Source organism: Dioscorea cayenensis, chromosome 3 (assembly GCF_009730915.1).
Source record: "Dioscorea cayenensis subsp. rotundata cultivar TDr96_F1 chromosome 3, TDr96_F1_v2_PseudoChromosome.rev07_lg8_w22 25.fasta, whole genome shotgun sequence".
NCBI classification, from domain to species: Eukaryota; Viridiplantae; Streptophyta; class Magnoliopsida; order Dioscoreales; family Dioscoreaceae; genus Dioscorea; species Dioscorea cayenensis.
This window is the reverse complement of record NC_052473.1, coordinates 18261217-18288760: the sequence shown is the minus strand read 5'-3', so window position 1 is coordinate 18288760 and position 27544 is coordinate 18261217. Positions and strand designations below refer to the sequence as shown.

The 27544-nt window shown below is 34.9% G+C and overlaps 3 protein-coding genes across 8 annotated transcripts; all 3 read left to right on the top strand.

Moving 5' to 3' along the window:
* Window positions 1–1435: 1435 nt before the first annotated feature.
* On the top strand, window positions 1436–2891 carry LOC120257116 (anti-sigma-I factor RsgI2). The gene is made up of 3 exons (XM_039264723.1): window positions 1436–1482; window positions 1570–2340; window positions 2529–2891. Exons 2-3 carry the CDS (start codon window positions 1585–1587, stop codon window positions 2769–2771), a joined length of 999 nt encoding a protein of 332 aa, XP_039120657.1. The 5' UTR covers window positions 1436–1482; window positions 1570–1584; the 3' UTR covers window positions 2772–2891.
* A 1018-nt stretch (window positions 2892–3909) lies between these two features.
* LOC120251290 (putative B3 domain-containing protein At4g03170) lies at window positions 3910–4680 on the top strand. The gene has a single exon (XM_039259848.1). The coding sequence runs from the start codon at window positions 3910–3912 to the stop codon at window positions 4678–4680; it is 771 nt and encodes a 256-aa protein (XP_039115782.1).
* Window positions 4681–13414: 8734 nt separating this feature from the next.
* On the top strand, window positions 13415–18583 carry LOC120255332 (glutaredoxin-C8). 6 transcript variants are annotated; one of them, XM_039263187.1, is made up of 5 exons: window positions 13415–13593; window positions 13709–13838; window positions 13939–14037; window positions 14138–14276; window positions 14365–15710. In XM_039263187.1, exons 4-5 carry the CDS (start codon window positions 14138–14140, stop codon window positions 14769–14771), a joined length of 546 nt encoding a protein of 181 aa, XP_039119121.1. In that variant the 5' UTR covers window positions 13415–13593; window positions 13709–13838; window positions 13939–14037; the 3' UTR covers window positions 14772–15710. The 6 variants fall into 6 exon arrangements, 4 of the variants coding, with proteins under 4 accessions (XP_039119121.1, XP_039119125.1, XP_039119116.1 ...); XM_039263198.1 differs by lacking the exons at window positions 13709–13838; window positions 13939–14037; window positions 14138–14276; window positions 14365–15710 and adding exons at window positions 16394–16570; window positions 17342–17415; window positions 18131–18229; window positions 18322–18583 and having other exon boundaries at window positions 13416–13593; XR_005534984.1 differs by lacking the exons at window positions 13709–13838; window positions 13939–14037 and adding an exon at window positions 16394–16473 and having other exon boundaries at window positions 14365–15578.
* Window positions 18584–27544: the final 8961 nt, after the last annotated feature.

The following is a 27544-nucleotide window of genomic DNA, read 5'->3' as shown; positions in this document are numbered from 1 at the left end:
CCGTTCCCATTTGGGATATGGTAGCACGTGACATGCGCGTGAGCAAATAATGTAAGAGAAATTATGTAATATATATATATATATATTATGAAATATAGATAAGTCCCGTCAGAAATGTGTTGAAAAATACCCACTCCGTTTCTTTTTATTTGTTATGAATAACCGAATCTTATATACTAAAAAAGTTGGTTATTTCACATAATTTAATAAAAAATTAGTTAATTTTTTAAAATTACTCTAATTTATATCTTCACATTTTTCTAGAGTGTTAGGGTAATTTTAGAAGAAAAAAATAATAAATATTTTTTTATGTTAAAAAATGACGGATAAAAAGAAACATGGGTTTATGACAGATAAATAGGAACGGAGGGAGTAGTATTAATTTTTTCAACACATATATGTCTTTATCATGCATGAACCAAGTTTTGAATATGTTTTTTTTTTTATAAGATATAAATATATTGTGTCTTCGTTGAGGAACCGATTTCAATACACTTAGAGATCAATAACTGTATATATAGCTATTGATTACATAAATATTATTTGTTAAATCAAGTAATAAAAATATATATATAAAACATGGTTGTATAAACATTAAAACTGGAATTTTAGCCTAATTTATCTCATCACTCAAATTTATATTTTAATATGAATTGAAAAATCATTTTGGTTAAATTATTTTTTAATTTTTTTAAATTATTTTTTAATTTTTTTAAATTATTTTTTAATTTTTTTAAATTATTTTTTAATTTCTCTCATTTGTTGGTTTTTTAGGAGGATGTAATAATTGATCATTGGACTCATGCACATTTACTCATCAAATATGGAGATTGTATTGTAAGACTTCTCCCATAGCCAAGGGGTTTTTTTTTTTTTTTTCTATACCATCAAGTCTAATTTTTAAAATTATAATTAATAAAAATTTTTAAAAGACATCTTGTTGCTGCGTAATGAGATTGGTATCACTGGATCAAAAACAGTTTAATTTGGTGAGATAAGTTTACGATAATATAACATAAATTTTTATATATTTTGAAGAAGCAAAATTATATATCTTATATAGATATATATATATATATATAAAATACATATAGGGAAAGAATTAATTATCCAACTTACTTTCCTAAACAAGAACTCCATCAAATAAATTAATCAAGGTTTCTGTGTTGATTTTTTTTTTTCCATAAATGCAAATTAAAAAAATAAATTAAAAAAATTAATGGTAGGATTACCTAGAATTATGAATGGCCCATGTTGCCAAAAAAATTTAGTCAATGATGACATATTTCCGGTGTTAGTTAGACCAGTTCCAACCCAACTTTAGCAAATGAACTAAATTTAACAACTCTTTAACTAACCTTCATGTCCTTTACTTTCCAACCTTCAAATTAATCTCATCTTCCCTTCTCTTTCAAGCATGCCTTCCATTCTCAATCAAACTCCTCATTAACCTCTCAACCTCTCTCTCTTTCTCTAATCAAGGTATAATTATCTTCCTAACTTTCTTAATTATGTTTCTCAATCATTAATTAACACTAATAGCAATGTTTATCTTGTTTAATTACTTAGTTAATTAACAAGCTCATGGCAACAACAAGACCTTCAAACCTCTCTGAGAGGAGCAATGGCAATACTAGTACTCCACATGGGAGAAGAACTCCAAGATCATCACCGGGACCGCGAGATCGGAAAACACCGGAGAAGCCCATTGCCGGCCAAGTCAAGTCTCCGGCGAGCTCTCGCGGTGATACCACTACTAAAACTATTAAAACACCTTCATCTTCAACCTCAATTGCCACCACAAAGAAACCTCTTGTAAGATCACCAATGCCTACCACCTTGAAAGATAGAGCCCTGAGAGCTCCTTCTTCATTGCCTAAATCGACGAGTTTTTCGAGAACCATTTTGGATAAAACTTCGGCTTCGAAAACTCTAACTAGGAGTTCTACTACTTCAAGATCACTTCCATCTTCTAAAGCAATTAAAACTCCAGTGAAGAATAAGGTTCATGAGAAAGTACATGAAGAAGTGATCATTGATGATCACTCCAATGAAACAGTTGCACCAAATGATACTAATGAGGAGGAAAAGCATGAAGAACTTGTTGAGAGTACTACTCCGGTGGCCGTCGAAGATCATCATAATGCATTGGAGGAGATCTCGGTGTTGCCGGAGCCAGCACCGGAGCTTCGCCATGAAGAGTTAGCTTCGGCCGATGTATTAGAGACGGCTAAAGAAGAAGATCATGAACAACATAAGGAAGAGATTATCAAAGAGGAAGACGAAAAGAAGGCCGAAGACGAACAAGTAGATATAGAGATGAAAACTGAGAATATTGAGGTATATATCATTACATATGATATCATGTTAGTCATCATTTTCTTCGTCTATATTAACAATGCAGAGAAATTATTTTATTATTATATCTCAATCATGTATTAGGAGAGAATTAAACAGTCAACTCTGATATAAGAGTTGATACGTATGACAGTATGTTAGTATTTATAACATATTATTATTTTATATAGACGGTGAAGAAGTCGGAGGAAATGCCGGCCGGGAGAAGGAAGGAGGCGGCACCGGACGGCAATGCGGTGATCGAAAAGACGGCAGGCAGGTTGGCATCAAGGAAGAACAGGGTGTTGGCTTTGGTAGGGGCTTTTGAGACTGTTATTTCATTGCAGGAACCTGAAGGTGGTCAGCAAGGAAACCATGCAGCAAAAGAAGAAGATGAGAGCAATATTACACTGCATTCAAGTCAATCAGTATAGACTAAAATTAAGTCTGATTGATTGAACTATTGATTCATTGAGGTGTTTCTTTTTCTATGTTTGTTTAATTTGTTAATTTTTTTTTTCTTTGTGAATGTTCCTTTTATATATACTTGTTTGAATGACACAATAATATATTTGATCTCTTTTGAATGTGTGATTGTGAGAAGAAATAATTAATGAAAATAAACAAAAATAAAATAAAAATAAGATAATATAAATTTAATTACTTTAAAAATTCAAAATTAGGGAAATAATCATGAGGAATAAAATGGGAGATTTTTTCACTATATTAAAAATAGAGGATGATGATGGTGGTTCATTACATAGGCTTATGATTTTTAAGATCTATAATATATATATATATATATATATTTTAATTCCCTCTTAATTTTTGTTTTGGAGGGAAAGAAATATATATATATATATATATATATATATTTATAGATTTTAAAAAAAACCTGCCAAAGAACGGATAAGAAAAAGATTAAACTTCCAATTGATTTAAATAATCATTGTAAATTTCCCAAAAAATACATAGCAAATCCTAAAAATACATGTATTTTTTATTATTCCACTTGATAATTATGAATCCTGTTAATGAAAATAAAGCATATCCAAAACCATCAAACATAATCAATTAACACTTTAAACAACTTAATCATAACCATCAAATTGCCTCAAGATCATCAACACACTCAAAAATTAATAACAAAACTCATAGTTATCCCATTCTAATTCGGTAACAATTCAATGTCAAACCAATTTAATTATCTCTAAAACTTTAAAAAGATATATAAACACCCAAAAAAAAAAAAAATTGGATTAAATCCAAATCCAAATCCAAATCCAAATCCAAATCCAAATCCAAATCCAAATCCAAGTCTTATTCTGAATCAAACCTCTTCATTCAACCCAGCTTCTCAAACTCCATTAAAGCACAACTCACCCTTCATTTCATATCACTCCAACATTACACCTTTATTTTTTTGCTTTTTTTTCTTTTATTTATTTATTATTATTATTTTAACAAAGGTTACTAGCGCCGCCGCACAAAAAGTTGTCAAACAACAGAAAAATACAGTAGTGCACTAAATACGGTGGTTTATTAGAGTTTTTTTTTTTCAATATCAAGAAGATGAGTTCTGATCCATCCCGGCAAAACTGGATTCTTCCAAGCTCATTGCAGAGCCACATGAAGAGAAAACCTTTTTCTCGGAAACTAAGGACACACTTCAAAGCCAAAGAGTTTTCCAATCCTTATAACAAGCTTGAAGTTCTACTTGTCATGACTGAAAAAAGGCTAAAAAGATTAAAGGAAGAAACCATCCAAGAAGAAAGAATGCAACAACAACAACAACAACAACAACAACAACAGGAAGTAGTTATTCAACCTGTTGAAAATGAAGTTAGAGAACTTCAACAAGATAGAGTTGAAAATATTAATGAAGTGGTTGAACACCAACATGAAGAACATCCACCACCAGAGTGGATAGTAAATGTTATAAAGAATATTGGTGGAGAGAATTTGAAGCTTTTGTTTAAGAAAGAACTGACAAGAAGTGATGTAGAAAGTCAGCAAAATAGATTACTGCCTTCAAAAGCAGATATGAATTATGAAGTGATACCTTATTTGACAGAACAAGAGAGAGTAAATTTGGGAAATGAAGTTGTAATGAGAGTGAGAGTGATTGATAGTTCTGGGAGAGATTATGAGATGAGAATGAGGTATTATAAATCACTGACAGGGCATAGGATTATTGGTAGTGATTGGAGAAACTTTTTGGTGAATAATGAGTTGAAGGCTGGACAACATGTGGTTTGTGTTTGGGGGTTTAGAGTTCATGGTGAGCTTTGTTTTGCTATGGATCATGCTGTCATTTCTGGCTGCATGGATTACAGGTTGTGATTTCAGAATTTTTTTTTCTTCTTTTGATAAATGCAATAAGAATTATATTCATTTGTAGTCTGTTTATGAGTCAGGAATTGATCATTCAGTCTGCATATCCTCAACAGAGATCAATAGCATGGCTAGATTATGAGTGTAAGAATTTAATAAAATTGAAGTTTATCAATATGAACATCTTGAATTTTTTTTATTTTTTTTTTTGATGTGTATAGAAAAATCTTTTTATTCTATGTCTACACATTATTTATGTATTTTAATTATATTCTCCATTGCTAGTCGGCTTTATATTATTGTTTTTCAATGATCTCTGTAACTCTTGTTTTTAGTTTGATTTTTTTTTTATGTCTATTCAATTTTTGTTTTAAAAAAATACTATATATATATATATATATTAAAAAAAAAACGCGGGTTCATTGAGCGGGAGATGGGTTAGTTTGATTTTTTTCTTTTTTTGGAAAACATTTTTAATTTTATAAATATATTAAGTTGGTGTTTTGGTAATAAGAATTTAAACAAAAGGTTATCTTCTCATTGGTATAGCAATATTATTAAATGAATATTTGATTTTTAAATTTTTTTTATTTTGATTTAAAATTGAAATCGACTTCTATTATAAAATTTCAGAAAATTATTACAGAAGGCCAATGGATCTACCCAAATTTTCAGTGTATATTTAATGCATAATTGTTTACATATTTACAATTTAACTCGTACGGTATGTATGCTCGGTTGGTGATGTTTGTCCTTCCAATAACTAAACAACTTGAGAAAAATATAAATAAATAAATTATATATTGCTAAACATCATTTACAGACTTTCATAATGAAAAGTAAAAAAGGAATTTGAAAGTAATAGATGGGGTTAAAATTTAATAACAACCTGCGGTTGTTCATAGAAAACACAGGCTATATATACATAGAGTACATACAAACTCTTTTATAGAATAGTGAGGCTATTTTAAATGATCAACTTCCTATTGTTCATACACCCATAAGTTTATTATAGGCCATAACCCATAGGTGATAATAAATGAGAAAAATTACCTTATAACCATCGGTTCTTTTTAACAAGTTTCTTTGAGATTTTTATTTTTATTTTTTATAAATATTCTTGAGAGAGATTCAAACCCTTAACCTTTGGTTTAAAAGGGAGAAAATACCAAGTTTGCTATCGTGATAATATTTTTATTTTATAGTTTTTCACTATGCCATTGATATTTTCTAACATCTATATATTATATTTTTAATTTTAATAAATATGGATAAATTATAACACTAAAGTATTGTTATTAGAGGGAACTGAACTCTCAACTCATACTTGAGAGGAGAGTGAATAAAGTCATGAAGCATTCCGTTATTGCATGTATTTTATTTATTTATTTTATTTATTTTATTTATTTTTAAACAGATAAACCTCTAATCTATTAAGTTATTGCATGTGTTTATATATATTAGCCATTAGTTAACTATTGAATACCCAATGGTGATGCGGGTGAGGAAGCGCGGAACTAGTGTGGCAATTCGTCGAACACTTGGTGTGCAATATCACAATACCTAGCAATCACACAATGAATGAGCAATGCAAAGATAACATACAACCAATCTCACAAGAATAAAGTAAGAGACACTAATTTAACGTGGTTCGGCTAAGAACAAGCCTACATCCACGGGAGAACAATGCTTCACTATATCATAGGGGATAACAAGAGTACAAGAGTATAAAAATAGGCATAAAACCACAAGAGGATTACCAAGCTCTAAGAACTAGCCTTACCTCAAAAACAAGGGTCATACCTTGCTTTAATGAGATCAAGCAAGAACAAGAGCTCTCCGATCTACACCACTCTTTTCACTCTCCAAATACAAGAGAACTCACCCTTTCTATCTTTCTCTCATTATTCAACACCCAACAAACATAACCCTATATAAACAATAGAGCAATCTAGACCGTTGGATCAAAAGAGATCAAGATTTTGGCTTTATCACAAGGATATCAAGCCAATATTTAACAAATGGTATGACACCAAAGTAAGGGGAGGTCATGTGTTCAAATCCCTTCCCCGACAGTTTTGTTCACTGTGCTGTCATACACTATTTATCTGGGATTTTTATATTATTCTCATACTGTATATATACTGTATATCCGGATTCCAGTACTGTTTATATTCATATAAAAAGAACGCTTGTCGTCTATTATTAATATATATATATATATATATTAGCCATTAGATTTAACAAAGAAAGGAAAAAACAAACAAACAACTTTGTTAACTAGTTTGGATACATAATGAAACCAGGGACGTAGTAAGTATTAAAAATTAAAAAAAATGAAATGAGTTATTACATTGTTAAGAAGGGATTATATATATGAATTGGTACAACGGACAAGATTAGGCGGTTTGGTCGGTCTAATTAAGTCTGGTTGCGTAGTGCACTGCACCTTCTAACATGCATTGAACCTGCTTAACCGTTTTAAGTACTACGGAGTATTATGGAGATTATTATTGTTTATGTTGTGTCATGGTTCAATGAACCCACTCCAAGCATTCAATTCAATTTTAATATAAAAAAACACTGCACGTAGTAATAAGTATGCATTGATTTTCCAAATAAATAATGTTGCATGAAATAATTAAATATAATAGAATGATTTGTAAATATGGTATACGTACTGTAAGAAAGTAAAAAAAAAAGGTTAAATATTAATATATTTTTTTAATTAAAAAACTTGATACCAAAATTTTGTCAAATTATAGCATCATAAAAAAACTATTTTCCGTAATTTCCAAGGAGGAAACTATTTTTTTTTATTAGAAGCTTATATAGTTTTTTTTTTCCTTTTTTATTATGTATTGTTTCCATTCTCATTGGACCCTGTTTTATGTTTGTGTGTTGTTTTTCTAGATGTATTTGTATTCTTTTTTTTAGTTCAACAAAAATGTGATTTATCTATTTATTAAAAAAAATAAAGCATGATAAAAATTAAAGAAAAAGTACTAAAAAAAAAAAATGTTCGGTTTATTGAACATTAAACATACAACAATATAAGCATAAATTCAACCACATGTATTGCCCTATATTTAGGGATGCAAATGAGCCGAACCGAACTAGGCTATGCTCAAACTTGGCTCTTCACTGTTTTAACCGGGCCTGAGCCGAGCTCGAGCTTACTTCAACTGAGCTTGAGTCTACTCCGAATTTCATGAAATTTTGAGGCTCAGACTCGATTCATTAACTTGATAAAGCTCAGTCATTTTTTCCATAAATAATTTATTATTATTATTTTAAAAATAATGTTAAACCTAATTATAATAAAAAATTATAAATTAATTTTATCTTTTACTTAAATTTATACTAAATTTATGTGTGATATTTTTATAATAGATTATTATTAATTATCCCATAAACAACCATTTAACATTAATATGAACAATTTAATAAATGAGTTTATTAATAATAATATAAACAATTTTAATAATGATTCTTATAAATGAGCTTGTTAATAATAATATAAATGAGCCTCTTAATCATTTTAATAAACAATTTTTTAATAATACTATAAATGAGTTATACCTTCGAGCTTTCAACTATATTTTAGTTCATTTACAACCTTACTTGAGAAAAAACACACATTTAGCAAGCTCATTTAGCAAGCTTGAAAGTAGATTCATTATCATATTTGTTTGACATACTAATTAGTAGACTTACGAGCAATCTCATTTAACAAGTTTGTTTCTAGGCTCATGAGCTTTAATGAGTCGAGTAGTATGTGGCTCGGGTTCAACTCAATTAATTAATCGAGCTCAAAAGTCAAGCTCGATTCATTTACTTAATGAATGATCGAATCAAACTTTGAGTGACTTGCGAGGAGTCTACTACCTGTATTGTGTCAAATCAGACTTAGTGTGTATATATATTAATAAAAGTTATCTTCTCGTTTTGATTCCAATCATAGATGAAATATAATAATAATAAAATAAAGACGGATGATAATTAATATGTATAAATATTTCATAAATAAAAAAATGTCTTGAGAGTCGTGCATGACGAGAGGATGGATATTGGTTAGATTGAGTGTGTCGGTGGTGTGGCGGCGAGTACGACAAAGTAAAACAAGAAGAAGGGCCGGGTCAGACGCCATCGTTGAAAATGAAAATAGAAAATGGAAAACGGAAAATGAAATCTAATCTTTGGGATTCTTTTTTTTCCAACCACTTTGACTAAACCGAGTCCGACCAAACATACTTCATGGGTCCCTTTGTTTTTTTAATTCTTTGCTTTTTCTTCACTGAACTCTGAATCTAATGAAACTCTTGTTTTAATTCACGTGTTTTTAGTACAATGGTTTTGATTAGACTTAGACCAATTAACAACACCATTTGGAAAAAAGCTGTTTCTTTTTTCTAATATGGTACATAATGCAATGATTTCTTGTAATAGAGTGACATATTTTGATTAGATTGCTGCCTTTTTAAGTATTTAAATCAGAGATATTTTTGTTTATTTTGTAAAAAAAACATAAATAGTTTTTTTTTTTTAACGAAAACCACAAAAATCATCATATTAAAATATTGTAAAAAAATATAGACAAATACAGTGATACACCAGTTATAATATTTTTATAAATATTTTAAAATTTTATTAATTTAATTAAATATCACATTAGTGGTATTTTTTTTTTTTTGTGCATGTCTATAATTTTTTTTAAAAAAACAAAATAATAAATAGTATGCCACAAAACTACTACATCAATTATATTAATTCTATGTTTTTTCTTCACTGAACTTTGAATCTAATGAAACTCTTGTTTTAAATCACGTGTTTTTAGTACAATGTTTTTAATTAGACTTAGACCAATTAACAACACCATTTGGAAAACAAGTTGTTTCTTTTTATTATATGGTACATAATGCAATGATTTCTTGTAATAGAGTGACAAATATTTTTGATTAGATTGCTACCTTTTTGAGTATTTAAATCAGATATATTTTTGTTCATAAATCATGTTTTTTTTACTAATACCACAAGAGCCGCCCATTAAAAAATTGTTTAAATTGATAAAGTGATACATTAATTACAGTAATTTATTAACTATCGGAAAATTTATTAACCTGATCAAACATAACATGGGCAATAAAAGTACTCTCACATGCATGCCCATGAGATTTTCTTAAGAACAATGATAAATAGTATGCTACAAAAATGTTACATTAAATTGTGTTACAGTACTTTAGAGTAAGGATTTTTAACCTAACTCCTTACTTATCGCTTCTTGTAACAAATTCATTGGGCTACGAGTTGCTTGTTTAAAAAAAATCATGTGTTTTATTAGACTTTAATTATGTTTAATTTCTTTTAAAACACATAAATTTACTAAGAAAATAGATTTTTCTTTGTAGAGTGGATGGAAACAAACATCTCTTTTGAATATAGTTGAACTATTTGAGAAAAAAAAACTTTTTAAGTTGACAAATTTTCTTTGTAATTTATTATTTTGTTTTTTACTATACAAATATTTTGTTATTCACCATAACATATTATTCTTTAATTAAAGTGATGAAATATTGAAATATACCAAATTGTTAAATGAATCTCATATATATATATATATATATATATATATATCAATTATTTATTATATATTTTTCATATATTAATAAAAAAATAAAGATGTCAATAATTTTTTACTAATAAATATTAAGTACTTTGCATAGAATATTCCTGTTATACTAAGTATGCACTTCTCACACATATGCACCATAACATATGGCTTATTCACATATGTCAATAAAAAAAATAACAACTAATGTCTTAACTATTCAAATTGCTACACCCAAACTACAATACATATTCTTACTCCATGTATACTGTTACATGATATAAAATATGTTTTTTTTTAATTTTTAACCAATGAGACAAGCATAATATAGTCAGGGGTGCGTACATGAATAAAAAAATTATTGTTCAATCTATATACTCTGGGACGTTCATTTAATAAAAGTGGAGAAAGTGGTCTGACTTTTCCCAATTCTGGTGTTTATTTGTTCTGAAGTGGAGGAAATAACACTTCCTTACTTCCGACTGAAATAGATTTTGAACTAAGTCCACTTCAGTATTTTTTTTTACTGAACTTGGGGGAGAAGTGAGTCAATCTATAAAAACTAATTTCTTTTCACTTCTAAAATTTTTTTTTAAATCATAGAATTTCATCAACACCTAAATTCTTCGGTATCATTCTCACTTTTTGACAAATAAACATCAGAAGTCCTGAAAGCAATATCACTTCTCCCTTTCAGAATTATGACACTTCTCCCACTTCTGACTTCCTCCTCATTTACCGTGAAATAAACGCCCATTGGTGACAGAATTTAAACTACAAATTGCATCAACAACAACTGATCTCCTACTATCATTGTCTCAATAAATATTTTTAAATTTCAAATATATATATATATAAAAATAACTATTTATATATTAAAAAAAATCAGAAATATATATAACTTTCACGTGCCCCCAAACCATCCCCGCGCCGCACTTGCGCGGAAGCCGGACATGACTAATAAATCATCAAATAAATTAACAAACCAACAAATAAAATAAAATAAATAAATAATATAAATAAAATAAAATAAAAAAAAATAAATAAATAGGGGGAGGTGGTATGAGAAGCAAGCAAGCAAGCGAGAGCGAGGCGTCTGGCGCTCTTCACGAGAAACGTGTTCAATTCTCCCCCGACTTTTCTCTCTCTCTTCCTCCATTGCCGACTATTTGAGGTTCTCCTCGTCTTCATCTCTCTCTCTCTCTCTCTCTCACATTCTACTCTATTCCCTCACTCTTTGATCTCGCTCCGATCATCGATCAATCCATCAATCCCTCACTGATTTCATTGTTTCTCATCGTTTCTCTTCGCTGGAGATCAAGAGATATCATCGATCTATGGAGTGGTGGCGTCGCATGGTCGTTCCCGTCAAGCGTGCCTTCGTCTCCGTCGCCTCCCGCGTCAAATCCCGCAAAGAAGGTCATCCATCCCTCTCTCTCTCTCTCTCTCTCTCTCTCTCTCTCTCTCTGTGGTTGTGAATGGATGTGGAGATGAAGAAGGGGATCAATGGAGGCTTCTCTCTCTCTCTATCTCTTTTTTCATTTTTATTTTTATTGGGGGGTTTTCTGCAAAAATGCGACTGAGATATCTGGAACTTGGTATTTTGAAATGAGGATTTTAGAGGGTTGTTTTTGAAATTTTTAAAGATTGAAGGAATTTTCTGCAAATATATATATATATATACATTGGATGAGGATTAGTGAATAGTTGATCTCTATTATAGAGAAATTTTTTTTTTAATTAAATTTAACAATTTTAAAGAAAAAAAAATTCAATTTTTAAGTGGAATTAATAATAATAATGATAAAAATGGTTGTTTGATTGCAGGAGGTGGGATTTTGAAGCTGCAGGATGAGGTGGAAACTTGTGAATACAAAGATGTGCAAGTGATGTGGGAGATGATGATGCTTCAAAGATCAGACATGAAACTCTCTCACTCCATTAACAAGAGGAAAAAATAATTTTTCAAAATTTTTTTTTTTAAAAGAAAGAGAGTGAGAGAGAGAGAGGTTAAATGTTGCTTAAATGGTGCAACTTGGACTTTATAATTGTATAGAGTTTGTTCTTCTATATATTGTGTATATGTAGATGTCTTTTTTGGTTTTGGTTTTTGTTAATTAAATCAGATTTTTTTTTTCTGATTTACTTAATTTTTGGTGATTATCTATGGTGTTATGAGATTTAATGGTTGAGTAGATTTTTTTTAAATCATTACAATCCAATTCCTATAATTTAAATGATAATATATATTATGTATGTTTTTTTTTTTTATAAAATGGGTACCTTATAAATTTTTATGAAAATAAAAAATAGTAGTAAAAAAAACTTTAAATAAAGTAGATAAAAAGAGATACATGCAACAAAAGAAAGACTAGAAAACTAGAACAACACAAATATGAAAAAAAACAAAAAGACATTAGTTCACAGAGGTGGATAGAGATTGTTGCAAGAAAATAAAGAAAACATATGTATGATCAATGTCAATTTGTTCCGCGTGGAAGGCTCACTGACAATAGATCCTTTAGGGTGAAAGTCAAAAATCTCACAAAATAAAGACTTTGTTTGATTGCCAGAAATGACTCACTCCTTCACAATTATTTTATGTGTTTTAAAAGTTGTATTAATTGAATCAATAAACAAGTGGTCAATTTAGAAATAACCGGTACATATTATCTATTTTGCTAATAATTCATCTTTTTGATACATAAAATAAAGGGAAAAATTATTATATCATACAAAAAAATGAACCAAAGAATAAATAGATTAAAACTTTACATTAGTTAATTAATGGTAAATGATCTCAGGGTGTGAAAAGAAAATACGAAACAACCAGGAATGACTCCTTCACAATTATTTTATGTATTTTAAAAGTTGTATTAATTGAATCAATAAACAAGTGGTCAATTTAGAAATAACCGATAAATATTATATATTTTGCTAATAATTCATCTTTTTGATACATAAAATAAAGGGAAAAATTATTATATCATACAAGAAAATGAACCAAAGATTAAATAGATTAAAACTTTACATTAGTTAATTAATGGTAAATGATCTCAGGGAGTGAAAAGAAAATACGTAACAGCCAGGGGGTTAAATGTAAAAAATAATTACCAAAAAGTCTACATTCGGAGATCGAGAGGGAGAGGGAATCGGCGAGGTCGAGCTTTTCCCCTCCGATCGTCTCCAATTCAAAAGATGGAAATCGAGAGGTAGATGCGAAATTGAATGGAGTGAAGCTCTTCACAAGACGCAGTGGAGAGAGCGAAGTCGAATGATCTCCTTCTCAGCTTCTACTTCAAGAACGCAATTAGGTCAGCTTGTGCTTCCATTAATGGTTCTGATGTTCTGTTTTGAGCTTCGTTTTTGTGTTAATTCTTGGGTTTATCTTCGAGTTTTCTCATTTTCAATCGGGATTGGGTCCTGCAGTGATCCGCCGGGGTGGATTTCCGGATCGGGAAGTCCCGGCTTTGTCTTCCTGAACTTCGCCCTGGCTATGATCAATAGAAATGAGGCTTTTGATCGAGCTCAGAGAGTCTCAGTTTGGTTTTTTTCGCTGGTTGATGCTTTAATTGAGGCTCTGATCTGTTTTCATGGATTGGTTCTTTCTCTAAATTTCTTTTGCTGACTCTCGGTTCTCGGATTTTGTCAATTTCTAGGTTTTTACGCGGAAAAGATGAGGTTTTTATCGGCATTGTTCTCTTTGTACGATTTGGATGTAGTTTTTTGTTTGAAAAGGAACAAGCTTTGATTTTTAGGTACCTTATTAGATGAAATGTAGAGAGAGAGAGAAAAAAACTTATAATTAGCTTAATTATGGTTGATCTGGTGAGCTGAATGGCTACTGATCACTGACAGATGCAGCCACTTCTGCTGCCACTCCCGCTGCAGCAGCCCCGTATCAATCTCAGTGATTTGAAGTTTCAGATTTTGAAAAAGCTTGGTCCGAAAAATAGCTACTTTCATCACCTCGATCTGTTGCTTTTGCAGAAGCATGGTAAGCATGAATTTAGCAAACTTTGCATTTCAACTCTTGGTCAAGAGAATGTTATGTTGCACAACAAGCTCATTTGGTCTTCCTTTAGGAATGCATGTCATGCAAAAATCCCAACCCCCAGTTGCTCATGATAAGAGCTTTGCAAAATCATGTGGCAACTGCTGGTCCCATCTGTCCACTGGCGAGACATTGTCACTTTCCCCAGGCAGATCAAGGTCTTACAAAGATTGGTCAAATCCTCTTGAATGGACTGGAAGGGTGCTTCCCAGTGCCCATCAATCTTTGGTACCACCCAGTGAGATTGTTGTATGGTGGGACGGTGATTTGAGCTCCAGTGCTTTAAAAAGATTGGCGCAGCATCATAAATCAGGCAGTGCAGAGTGGCTTGCAAAGAGGCAGCGGATGGAGAAGCCTTTGCCGTATGACCGGTTTTCCATACTCAGCAAGAGACTGGTTGAATTACCTGTTGTTGATGGCCAGGAAGATGTGGAGTGAAAAGATGATCTAGAATGCATGAGAGATTGTCCTCTCCAGGCTCCGCTTGGAATGCCCTTTTGTGCTGCTAGTGTTGGTGGGGCATGAAGATCTGCCTGAGAATATCAGTGGAAGCATTCTTGGTTCTATCACCAGCCATGTTTGTGGTGAATTATGCAATTCTGAGGATTTAAGAATACAGGATGGAGAAAATAGCACAAAGACATGGATTGGAAGGAGAGACAATTGACTGTGCCAATCTATTGAATTATGGTCTGGATGCATATTTGAAGCAGTTGATTAGCTCGTCAGTTTATCTATTAAGAGCAAGGACAGGCAAGGAAGACATATGCACATACAAATTAATGTTTGGGCCCTTGTAGGTCATACATGAGAACGAGGGTTGTGCAGGCTCAGGGGAAGCCTATCAATGGTGAATGGCAAGAAAGCCACATGTATGTACACATGTATCTACAAAGTAGTATGCATAAGCAGGAAAAACACTGCCCCATATCTGTGCAGGATTTCAAGGCGGCTTGGGGGTTAAAATCCTCACCAACTTGGGGAAGACTGGCCTTTGATTAAGTAGAAGATTTGTCTCCATTCATTTGAGAAATAAGAAAGATGCACACCAAGTTTCTGGATTTGTTGAAATTGCCACTTGCTTCATCTCTAGATAACACCTAAATGCTGTTACATGGGGTTGATATGGTCAGATGAACATTCCTAGCCTTAGAAGCTGTCACTTATAATCTTCACTTAACTTGCAGTTCTGCAGAAGAAACCTGTAGACAGTTTTGCTGGAATGCTATCATGTAACTTATATAGGTACAAACCATTGATCTATAACTTTGTTTGAATAGCAGTGTATCATCAAAATTTGCATGACTGATGTATAGTTTTCGGAATATTTATTTGTCTTGTTACCAACTGTTCATTCAGCAATTGAATATAGTTCCTCTTTGCCTTCAATACCCTGGTGTTTCTTTTAGTTTTGAGCTAAGATACTGAGCACTGGTTGAAACTGGGTTTAGAAATCTGAATGCATAGATCAGAAAATTTTGCTTTTTTCCCCTAAATTTCAAATTTTTTTTAAATGTGGTGAATCATTCGCACAAATTTTTTATTATTAGATTTTAATTATGTTTTAAGGAGTTGAATCTTCAACCTCCTGAAAGTAATCCACTCTCTTCAATAGTTAGAGCATGTTTGTGTCTCCAGGAGATAGCCTTCGCCTGTCCAACTCTCTCTTCTTTTTTATTTTTATTCTTGCTCTTTTTGGATTTTGTAAACTTCATCCCTGGTGGGATATTAATCTATTTTTGTTGTTTTCTTCTGCACTCTTTCTTTTCAGTGTTTATCGTATTTTTTTTTAATCTTTTTTTTAATAAAACTAACCTTTCCGTAGAAATCAAAGTGTCTTATTGTTCGGCTATTGTGACCATCGCTATTTATTTCTATTCAATTAAACATAATTTTACTTTTCTTATAATTAATTTGAAATTTCATACTTTTTTTTTGGTTCAATTAAACAAAGAGAAACAAACCGGGGGTATTTCCGTCAGTAAAATTTATAAAAGCTAAAAAATCCTCTAAACTCGTCCACGCTCTTTGTTCTTCTCGTACGTTTCGATCGAGATCAGGCGATCTGCGTTCATGGCAGTGGCGAGGAGGAGTGGGGCTGTGGCGGCGGCAGCGCTTCTGGCTGCGATGGCGGCGGCGTCTCTCTTTGGTTCCTCAATGGGGGCCTCTCCATCGGCGTTTGTGAAGAAAACTGTGGCTGCCCACGAGATCGTCATCTTCTCCAAGTCTTACTGCCCGTACGCGCTTTCTCTACTTTTGATTTCCTTCTCGTAGATCACTCCTTGCCTTTTTCATTCATTTTAAGTCCTTTGTTTCATGTGATTTGTTTGGATGAGTGCTTATTTGGGATTTTATGGAGTAAATCCTTTGTGAGTCTTGAAAGGTGTTGTCTTTAGGGCTATTTGTATGTGTATGTGCTTTGTGAGGTTGGTGTAGTTGAAACTCAGTGTTGAACTTATGCAATGTTTCTCCTTCAGGATTGGATTTTAACCAGATAAATTAATTTTTGGTTTAGTGCGCGATTAAGCCTAAAGTTGTTGCCTTGTGTTTGTTTCTGTTTGCTTGTATGAGAATGATTTCTGAAAGTTGTTGTCTTGGAATTCCTTGAATGTGCATTTTGAATTTTGTGATGTTGAACATTCATTGTTCACTTGCTTTTAAATGCTTATTTTGGAGGTTGTATCGATGAAAACTCTTTATTGATTTGATTTTGTGCTTGAATGTGAATGTTTTTTTAGGAGCATTCATTATTGACTTGCTTCTTTTCTTGAATGTGCATTTTGAGTTTTCTGTTGAGAAATAGTCATTATTTACTTACCTTTTTATATGAATGCCCAGTTCAAGCTTTTAGGTTGGTGAATATTCACTATTGACTTATTTGTATACTTGAATGTGTGTTTGAATGTTTGTATTGATAAGCATCCATTATTGACTTAGTTTTATGCTTCAATTTTGCATTTTGGGGCTGTGTTATACCTCTGCACTGAGCATGGCATGGTTTTGAGCAGGTATTGCAGAAGAGCAAAGGGTGTCTTCAAGTCACTGAGCAAGGTGCCATATGTTGTAGAACTTGATGAAAGAGGTTTGTTGATGCTTCCTTTAGATCATCTTGTGGCATATGATCGGTTTTCTTGTGAAAGTTATTGTTTGATCGTATTGTGCACTAAAGGTTGAAGACAGGAAACTCTGGAGAGAACTTCATTTAAATCTTTGTCAGTGTGCTGTGAATTGTGAAGTGTACTTGATTAGAAAAGTAGGGGCAACACAATCATCTCATAGAAATTATACCCACTTATCAATAAGGGATTTATGTGATACTTAATTTATTGAAGGAAAGAAGATCCAAAATCTTTGGGTTTGTCCTATTCGTCTTTCTTTATTTTTTCCTCTATTGACAATGAAATTCTGAGTCTAGATTTATGTGATTAAAAGTTTCAAGCATTTCATTCTTGTTAGATCTCCAGGTCTGTTTATTTTATGTACAAGAATATGTTTCTTTGTTTGTGCACAAATCTCTTCCCTTTTGTTGATTCCCAAAGCCTGCTGTTGTGTCCATCAACACAATGTGAACTACTTATTTGGTTGCTTGATGCTTAGTCAAGAGTTGTTTCCAATATCATCCTCTTCTACTGAAGATGCCCTACGTGCAAAATCCTACTCTCTCAATTAACTAGCACAACAACTTACATGTTCTCCGTTTATGACTTCATTGTGCTGTGAAAGAGTTCAGTAAAATTATGTTAAAATCCTTTGAACTTTCATTGTCCATTAATAATGATTTTTTTTTTATCACGTAGATGATGGATGGGACATACAAGATGCCCTTTCCGAAATTGTTGGGAGGCGAACTGTCCCACAAGTTTTTATCAATGGGAAGCATTTGGGTGGATCTGATGGTAATGAACCCCATTTTTCTTTTAAATTCTTTTCTTCTCATGTGTGCATCTTCAAATTGTTCTGCTACTTACATTTGCTTATAAAATTTCAGATACCGTTGAAGCATATGAAAACGGTAAACTGGCGAAACTTCTTGGTGTTGAAAGAAAAGAAGACCTCTGAATGAAGATCAGTAGGGCTCAATAGAAATAACTTACAAAATGCCATTCGGTAGCTTATTTATGTTTCTTTTACTTTAGAATCAGAACATGAGTGTAGGTTCAAGGAAATTGGATGAAACTATTGCAAATAAACTTTTGAAACTTTAGAGTGATAACATGCTTTTTCATTCAATGCTGTTATAGTTGATATCACACTGCCTGTTATCTATAAGTCCTGATTGCTGCAGTTGTTTGTTGGAAATAGTTTGAAGTAAACTGAAAAGATCAATGCTAAGAAGCTGGGATTTGTATTACAATAGCAGCTCAAAACACAATTTCATGGCAATCAACAATTTAGCCACCATGCAAGTTCTATGTATAAAACTGAGTACATTTTGCCAAAATATGATCCTGTACTGTATACAAACTTCTAGTTCCATGAAAAACAGGCAAGACAAAAGTAGATGATTTTGAAGAGTGCAATGCCACAACATCAAAGTTCATAGACACGACATGTAGCTGCCTCTTTAGAGACTCGTTTTCTTTTCTTAGTTTAATTATCTTCTGCTTTAAAGTCTCTTTATGATGGATGGAGATTGTCACCCTTTGCTCTTCCGCTTGCTTCGTCTTGAGGTTTAGCACTGTACAACCATACTGCAAATGTTGAGGAACCATTGTATGGAAAGTAAACTTTTTGAAGTACATAAACCAGTTTCAGTGTTCAATCTGGCAGATGAAGCAGTTCCCCAGATGAAGAACAGCAGGATGGATACAAGTCCAAGAGTTTCGTCAATAAGAACCAAAAATAGGTGCATGCGTAGTAGATCGATCTTGAAAATTAATTCAGCAGCAATTATGTCTATGGAAGTCTTACATTCGCATTCTGCATTTGGAGCTTCTTTTGCAACTCCTTTTTCTCTTCCTGTTCAACTAGAATCCAGTCTTTTAAATCATGAATTTCTTGATACTCTGCTGCATAATGCATAACCTTCATTACTTATAATTTTAGAAAATCGATTTTCACAGGCTACTGAGATTTTCATCAAGCATGGCTCCTTAACTATCTGCAGAGACATTCAAAATTCTCTTACACTGATGGAATGAAACTAGGCTGAACTTACATGTGCCTAGACATGCATGCATACGGACATGTTTCAAATTGTTGCATAAAAAGCATAGAGAGGACCATTCATCCATATAGCAAAAAATACAATCAGCTACATAAATTTCTATTTGAGAAATGCTTCAAGGGAACTATGAGAATTAAGAATGCTCCATAAAATTTATTAATTAGTTCTAATAAACAAACATGTGTCATCACTGATAAACTTATAAAGTCCAAGATTTACACAAAAAATTATCTACTAACTGATAACCATCAAACAACTGTTTTCAATGTATAGCAAGAAGAATATAGCATGTTCCATGCCAATATATACCAGAAACATCAAAATAGAGAGTTTCTTTTCATCTCAAAAGCATTCAAATTGCAGTTGAAGCGTCATCCTTCATGATTCAATCATCAATGGCGCAGTAACTACTTTTTAAACAAGATAAAAGGAAATATACAGAGATATAAGCGCATATCCTAACCATTCTTGAGATCACTACAAGCAAGTTCAAGGGCTTTGCATCCACTTGTCACTTCATTATAATTTCGCATATCCTAACCATTTGAAATGATGCCAGATGCAGCAGAGTATTGCTCAGTTTGCCTCGGGATTGGTGTTTGACAAGGCTGGTAACAACAGAGATCTGATCGCCTCGGGATTGAGTTTTGGTGCCTCGAGATGGATCATCCATCACAAGATGAAGATTGGTTGGAAGGAGAAATCCATTCGCCTCGGTATTTGCACCCATCCTTTGCATGATGTCTCGCGATGATGGGCTGCCTCGCGTTGTGGATTCCTTAATTTTGGAAAAATCTCAGCCGATCATCAATCGTCTCGCGATAAGGACTCTCACACATTCACACTAAAATATACATGTATATATATACGCTCCCAGGAACGTGGACAAGTCAAAGCCAAGTCTCGTTCTAGGTCAACATCGTCTCCATCGTCTTCATTCTCCTCCGCTCTCCTCGATTTCGAAAATGGCAGCACGACGTTTGCTCGTCCCCACCGTGCCCATTCCCGGGCTCCGCGGCCACCTCAGGTCGCCTACGGTGAGTCCCGCCCTTGCCTTTTCTCTCCATCAGGCACTGAAAGGCCATTCCTTCAATTTGGCGGAATCAATGGCGGAACCAAAACTTACCGGTAGGGGGGCTAAAACTAGAGTGTAAAAAAATTATCAAATAAAATAATTATCTACAGTAAAAATAGTTCAATAATATTACTACAATTTGAATATACATATAGTGAAAAAAATATTAACTATAATTTGAACTTCTATCGTTGTCATGGTGTGTATCTGACTAAAAAAAAATAACTATATTTAACTAGACAACTAAACAATCATTCATTTATTTTAACATGTATATTATTATATTAGAACAAATAATTTATGCTTGCCATGCTACATTATCAACTTAATATTTTAAAATTATTAAATTGTTTTTATAAATTTTATTAATATTATTCAGAAACTTTTATTGAAAATTTGAAATTTGAATGCCACATTATCAACTTAATTTGTCTTAAATTTTTATAAAATATAAAATTTCGGTAACTTTTTTGAAAAATAAGAAAACTTGTTAATCGAGTAAAAGTATAAAAAAACTTAACACTTCAACACATTATCAATTTAATTTTCTTTTAAAATCATTAAATTATTTTTATAAATTTTTATTAATATTATTCATAAATTTTTATTAAAAATTTCAATGCCTCATTATCAATTGTGGAAATCGCTAAAAACACCTCTAAGTTTTCTGAATATCGCTAAAAACACCTGATTAGTTTCTGACTCCCCCAAAAACTCCTTCCTTTTTAATTCCAGTGTTTTTCAACCCCCAAAGCATGTAACGGATGTCAGCGGAGTGATTTTAAAATTTTTATGGACAAAAATACCCCTTACAGTGGGAGTCGTGATGCAGTGACCATTTCGCGGTATGAGGAGGAAGTGGGGGTTTTCAGTGAGGATAACCCCGAGAGAATTCTTGAAGCCTTTTTAGTTATTTTTTTCTCAACTAGCATCTTCAGTTAAACCATTTCCGAAGCTGTCTCCGAAGTTCTCTCTACCGGCGCGGCCTCTGTAATTGAAGCTTTTCCCTTTCCACCGGTATCTCGAAGGAGAGTCCCGCATAGTAGTTGCCAGTTTCATCGGGTTGCGATCTAAGGTATTGAGTATGGTTTTATGGTAACTATTCCATTCTAAAGAAAGATTTTTTCGGGTTTCGTTTGTGCTCCACTGTTTTTTGTTGGAAGATATTGAAGTCTGCATGGGGATTTCTGCTTTGGGGTTTTGTTAGTCTGCAAAGGCGATTTCTAGCCTACTGGTTTTGCTGTTGTTTCTTCGCTTTTAGATGCACTATCCTATCGAAATAGTTTTTTCGATTGTTATGATTTGTGTAATATTTATAATGTACATTTTCACTTTTCGTTTTGATATGGTTTTGAGTTTTAAAAATGAGGTTTATGTTTAACAAATGAGATATTACTGAGTTTAAATTTTGTTGTCTCTGTTTTAAGTATTGTTGTCTACTGTTTAATAAAGCTAGTTCTCTGTTTAACAGATTGATATATCCGTTTAGGCCCGAAGGTTAACGTTTAAAATCTTATATTTCAGCTTAATGTGTTGTTATTGTGGCAGACTTTTTGACTATGGCGGTCGACCCTAGTTAATGGGCGATCCTATTTGACAGCGTAGTGGGAGACCTTCTTTGAATTGAAAGATAACAGACCCCGCCAGCCTGGAAGATCATCGAAGGAAAGCCGTTTCTAGCGTTCAATTTGAGTGGAAGCTATATACCAGAGGGCCACTTCTTGATTCTCTATTGCAGAAATACGATGGCCGCACCAATAAATTCGGGGATCGGGAAAGCTTCTTTCGAGTTTCGCAGGCCTCGAGATGTGGTTCCTCGTTCTTGAGTGCGTTGTGATGGCGACAGCGATCGTGTTTAGAAGAATAAAACCCGGCTCAGCGTTCGAAGGTAGGTATTTATCAAAAACTTATGAGAGACACGAGACTCCGTGAAGAGCGCTCTTGTCGACTTGTTCGACGAGAGGGGAAGAAGAAAATTTTTCAAACTCGATGGTGTACCTCGTACGATGCGATCCCTCTTCCCAAATACATCATGCCCGGTTACTGGCTGGATGGGTGATTATGTCGATGATCTACCCGCCATGGTAGGACGTACTGGCGTAGGCGGCGCACTGGTGGTCGATGGAGGACATTCCCATGGCGAGCCGCTCGAGTCGCAAGATAGAGCGGGAAGAAGACTCAGCCACAGGGATATATTAAGGGGTGCTTTCGGTCAAAGCTTAGCGTATAGTTTCTGAGTGGCTGGAGCGGGAAAAGAAAAGTCCATTTAATGAGATCCCAAGGATCTTTGTCCTCACGGTGAAAGTAATTCTAGGAGGCGAGAGCGGTAGAAACCAACATGTCATCAGCTCGAAGGAAAGAAGTAATAAATCATAGACGATGTTTTACTGAAGTCTTTAATGTTTAAACATTTTATTTAAGCGTTTAAATTTATTATTCTGAGTTTTAAAAAGTTATTAATAAAGGTTTAAATATTTTGTTCTCCGTTTAAATATATTCTATAATGTTTAATATATAAAAACTTCATGTTTAAATATAGTTGTTATAGTTTAAAACTGAATGATTTCATTGAAAATTGTTTGGTTTACATATGTTAGTTTCTGAGATTTGGTTCCGTAGTCTGTGAAGAAGAAATATTTGTTGGAGGCTAAGACGGATGGAATCTTATTACTCGGGAACCAGCTTATCGAAGGCGGGATGAGGAGGCGGCGCCTCTGTCTGGCGGCTCGGCCTGTCGTTCTCCTACTTCCAGACCCCACCGCGCAGCGCATTCCTCGGCCAGAGAAGCCCTCCCCACCGCTTGATTACAGTAACCCCCTACCCACCATGCGAGCGGTCCGTGTATGCTGCGGCCCGACCATGGCAGCCCATAGCGACCGCATGTGGCCCGCGACATTAGGCGAATGTCAGCTGCAGCTCTTATCGCGGTAGCGCGAATATTGATCATACGAGTTCCTCGGGTTTATCAGCTCGTGTTGAGGCTACGGAAGGGCGTTCGCGGTCACTGTGATCCCTCTAAAAACTGCACTCTGGGACGAAGCAGGGCGCGTGAGATTTGGCAGCGGCACGAGCATCGTCATTGGCCGTTTCAAGCGGCCACATTCGAAGAGACTTGACGAAAAGAGGGAGAACAATCTGCCTCTTAGCTCCCCATGGCCGGTGACAGTGAAACAATAGCATGACACCAGTGGCGGTGATCGTCATGACGAAAGTCATGTAGATTGATGACTATGGCCGTGACGGTGGAGGACATCGTAGATGATGTGGGCTGAATTCTGCGGTTGAGAAAATTAAATTGTTAACATCTTGACTCCGAGGAAATCCTGACCGGTGGGGCAAAGTGCCAGAGATGCGGCGTGAGAATGGACCGATCCACAGAAACACGAGAACAAGCTAAGGGTTTGTCTCGGGATAGATGCTACTTGAAGTAGCCGTGTCAGGAAGATTGTTGAATCTATTGTTGTGGCAGTGGCGTGATCAACAAGATGCGGCGTCGAAGCGAGGCCAGCGATCCCGCAACCAAAAGAACCGTATAAGGATGTGTACGCGGTTGATCTTGCGGCGTCGATCCGACATCGAAGCGGACACATCCCACGATAAGAACAACCACGTAAGGATGTATCCGCGGTTGATGTTGTCGTCGTCGTCCCCACGGCGAAGGAGGATCTGGTGCTGCGAACCATCATGGCTCAACTGACAGTTCCATGAGAGACCCCACGGCCGACGGCGCGAGGATGATCGAAAGCGATCGACCATGAGACCGAGACGACTCGGCAAGTCTTCGTTCAGAAGAAGACGGTTTGACTCGTTCGGCGTGCTAACATACAAGCGAGGAGTTGATAAGGATCTTCCTGTAAGCTGCCGGTATGGACGGTAAGTTTTAAAGTTTTCATGATAGTGTTTAAATTTTTGTGATAGTGTTTAACTTTCTTTTTGATAGTGTTTAAATGTTTATATGTTACTCGTTTAATTTACTCTATAACGTTTAATTATTTATAATATCATTTGAACATTGATAATATCATTTAACTATTTAGAATATGGTCTAATTATATCATTATCGTTTAATCTCGTATTGTCGTGTGGAAGAATAGTCTATCCGGCCTTTGACAGTATAATTTACTACATCTTACCCTGCTTGAGGAAGGAGATGGTCGACTGAGATGATGTGATGGGCGCTTTTGTATGCATACTGCAAAAAGTCGTGAGTAAAGTGCCCATATCCCTACAAGAAGCAACGCCTCCTTACTCGGCTAAGACCGCTGGTGTCGTTTTATGTCTAGCAGAGCGAGGACGGCCGACATGACTCCTGACTACGGCTATGGATGGAGAGCTTTGTCTGTATGCGACTTTACATGAAGTTCAACTCTTGTCGTCCTCCCTATAATGACTGGCCGCGCGTCCATAGTCGTCAGTGTCGACACAGAGCACACATGCATTTACTGTGCGTGTGTTCTTCAGCGTGCGTGAGTACGAAAAGGCGCGTTGCCATGATATGGTGTCCTTTAGTATGTCCGCGTGCGAGGTTTGTTATTTAATTAAACTTGATTTTAATCTCAACTCGCATATCCTCGGCAGTGAAATCGCCATCGCGGTACCGGGTCGGGCATGGAGTTCGGGCGAGTTGGCGCGCAGCAATCGCCAGCTCTCATCGACATGAAACCCGCAGTAAGAAAACTGAAGCTGTCGCCCGATCAGCGCTAACGCCATGCTTTACTTCCAGTAATTACTTGGGTGAGAAGCCACGGCTACCGGCTGCATCGCGCGTGCGCTTGAGAGATTAGCGGCGTATTTACACCGCGATACAGGAGGGGAGGGCGGTAGCGGCATCCGCCATGAGAAAGAGGTGGTCCAAAGGCGGGTTGCGTTTTGCCTTTCGGTGATCGAGGACTTGTATATGTCGACGTCGATTCGCTGGACGTAAAAACCGAGGACAAATTCAATTCATCGTTACTCATGAAGAACAAGACTTTGTATATGTACGATGTAAATTTTTGGTTTTGTTTTCGATTGCAAAGCGTGTTAAATTCCGTCTGGGTCGTATTTCATTTCATTATTTAATTTACTGAGGTGATTGTTGCTGTCATAGGTTTTAATCATTGCTCCTACCACCTACTCGTCAAAATATCAGCCTGAAACATTTAAAATTACATGTTCCTACTGGCTTTAACGTAACACCTGGCTACTGCTTTAAATAGCGACAGTATTTCTGTAAAGAATAAGAGCTGAAATATATGAAAATCGGCAGTCGATTCAGATTGTTTCTCTTAGAAGTCGGCTTATTTCACGATGCACTAGTTTCGCGACGAGCTTTCATTACATGAGATCTACTGACATTGCGCCAGGATCCATGGCGGGCCCGGCGTGATGTAACTTTCATGAGACGATGACACGCTCTGTCTGATCCTCTTTCTAAATCTGCTCTTGACGTCAGCCTTTCTCAGTTGCTGTGAGACGGTATCGACACGAAGTCTCAGATTTTGTGTTTCGCAGATCGTAAACCACGACAAATTCAATTCATTGTTTTCATCTCGAAGAACATGACCTTGTATATGTCGATGTAAATTTTGTTTGTTTTCGATTGTAAAGCGTGTTAAATTCCAGTTCAGTCCGCTATTTTGTTTAATTTACAGCAGTGATTGTTTACATTTCATTTGGTAATTATTTCAACTCTTACCATCCTATCGCTTTAAATATTAGTTTGAAACATTTAAAATTGCTGTGTTCCCTGTCCGCTTTAACATAACACTTTCTCTGCTTTAAATAACTGGATAACTTACCGTAGAAAGAATAAGAGTTTAAATATGAAAAATCGCAAAGTCGATCTCAGATTGTTTTCTGCTTTGAAAGTCGACTTATTCCTGACGATACGTAGTCGGGCGACAGCTTTCATTACAAAGATCTCGGCCGACAAGTGCGTGGATCCATAGCGCCGGGTCAAGAATGCGCTTCGCTGGACATCAAAGCAGCCATGACTCGATCCTCTTTTTCGCGCTACAGGACGCTCGACGCCTTCGCGTCAGCGGTCGCTTGAGCGAAGCTCACGATTTCCGTCATGCAGTCTGGCGTATACGCCGAGATGTGTAGAATATAGCTTTCCTTATACGCCCGGTTTGTAAATTGTCGGCCGGGTGAAGTAATCCAGCTAATAAAGTCGGTCGATGTAGCGCGTGTATGTGCTGCAGATTATTGCGCATGACGTTGCTCGCGGAAGGATAGCTTTACAACTTGCCACCTCGAGCACGAAACGAGTTCTCGATGGTAAGATCTACCGAGTTCGGTGCATGCCGTCGATGCATGCGTATTGATCATCGACTGACAACAACCAACCGCGTAAGATTTCGTATCCTCAACAATTATCCTCTACGCTCGGATGTATATCTCAGCAGGCAGGGTCTCCCGTTTGCCTCAGCTTGCTCGCTGGGATTTCGTAACGTGCGCTCAGCTCGAGCAGGCGCAAGTCGGTAACGTAAACGTTAAACAAAGAGTATAGTGATGGTTAAATAATTCGTAGCATGTTTAAACATTATTGTAAATAGTTAAGCAAAAGATCATTATCTAACGTCGGAGAAGTCTAGTGTAAACGAAAGATGGATTTTTAAAGGGTAAACGCTCAAAATGTTAAGTGTAAATCAACATTCGGCGAGATCTCTATGGAGTCGACCGGTTTCACAGCGGTCAAATGGCGAGCTTCTTTTGATCCAAGCACTGATCGGCCTGGAGCATTTGAATACATCTCACCCCAACGATCACCTCCGAATAGAGCATTCACCAATGTGCTATCCGATGACAATCAATCCAACAGCGAGTTTCGGGGCGAGTGCGACTGCTAGCCTATTCACGCAGATTATCGAATTCCTTACGTGATGCCCACGCACGCGGAAGCACATCGCTCAGCACTCCTCCCTCAATGCCTTCCCAAATCTGAAATTGGCTTTCATAACCGCTTCCAAATGTCAAGATAGCATG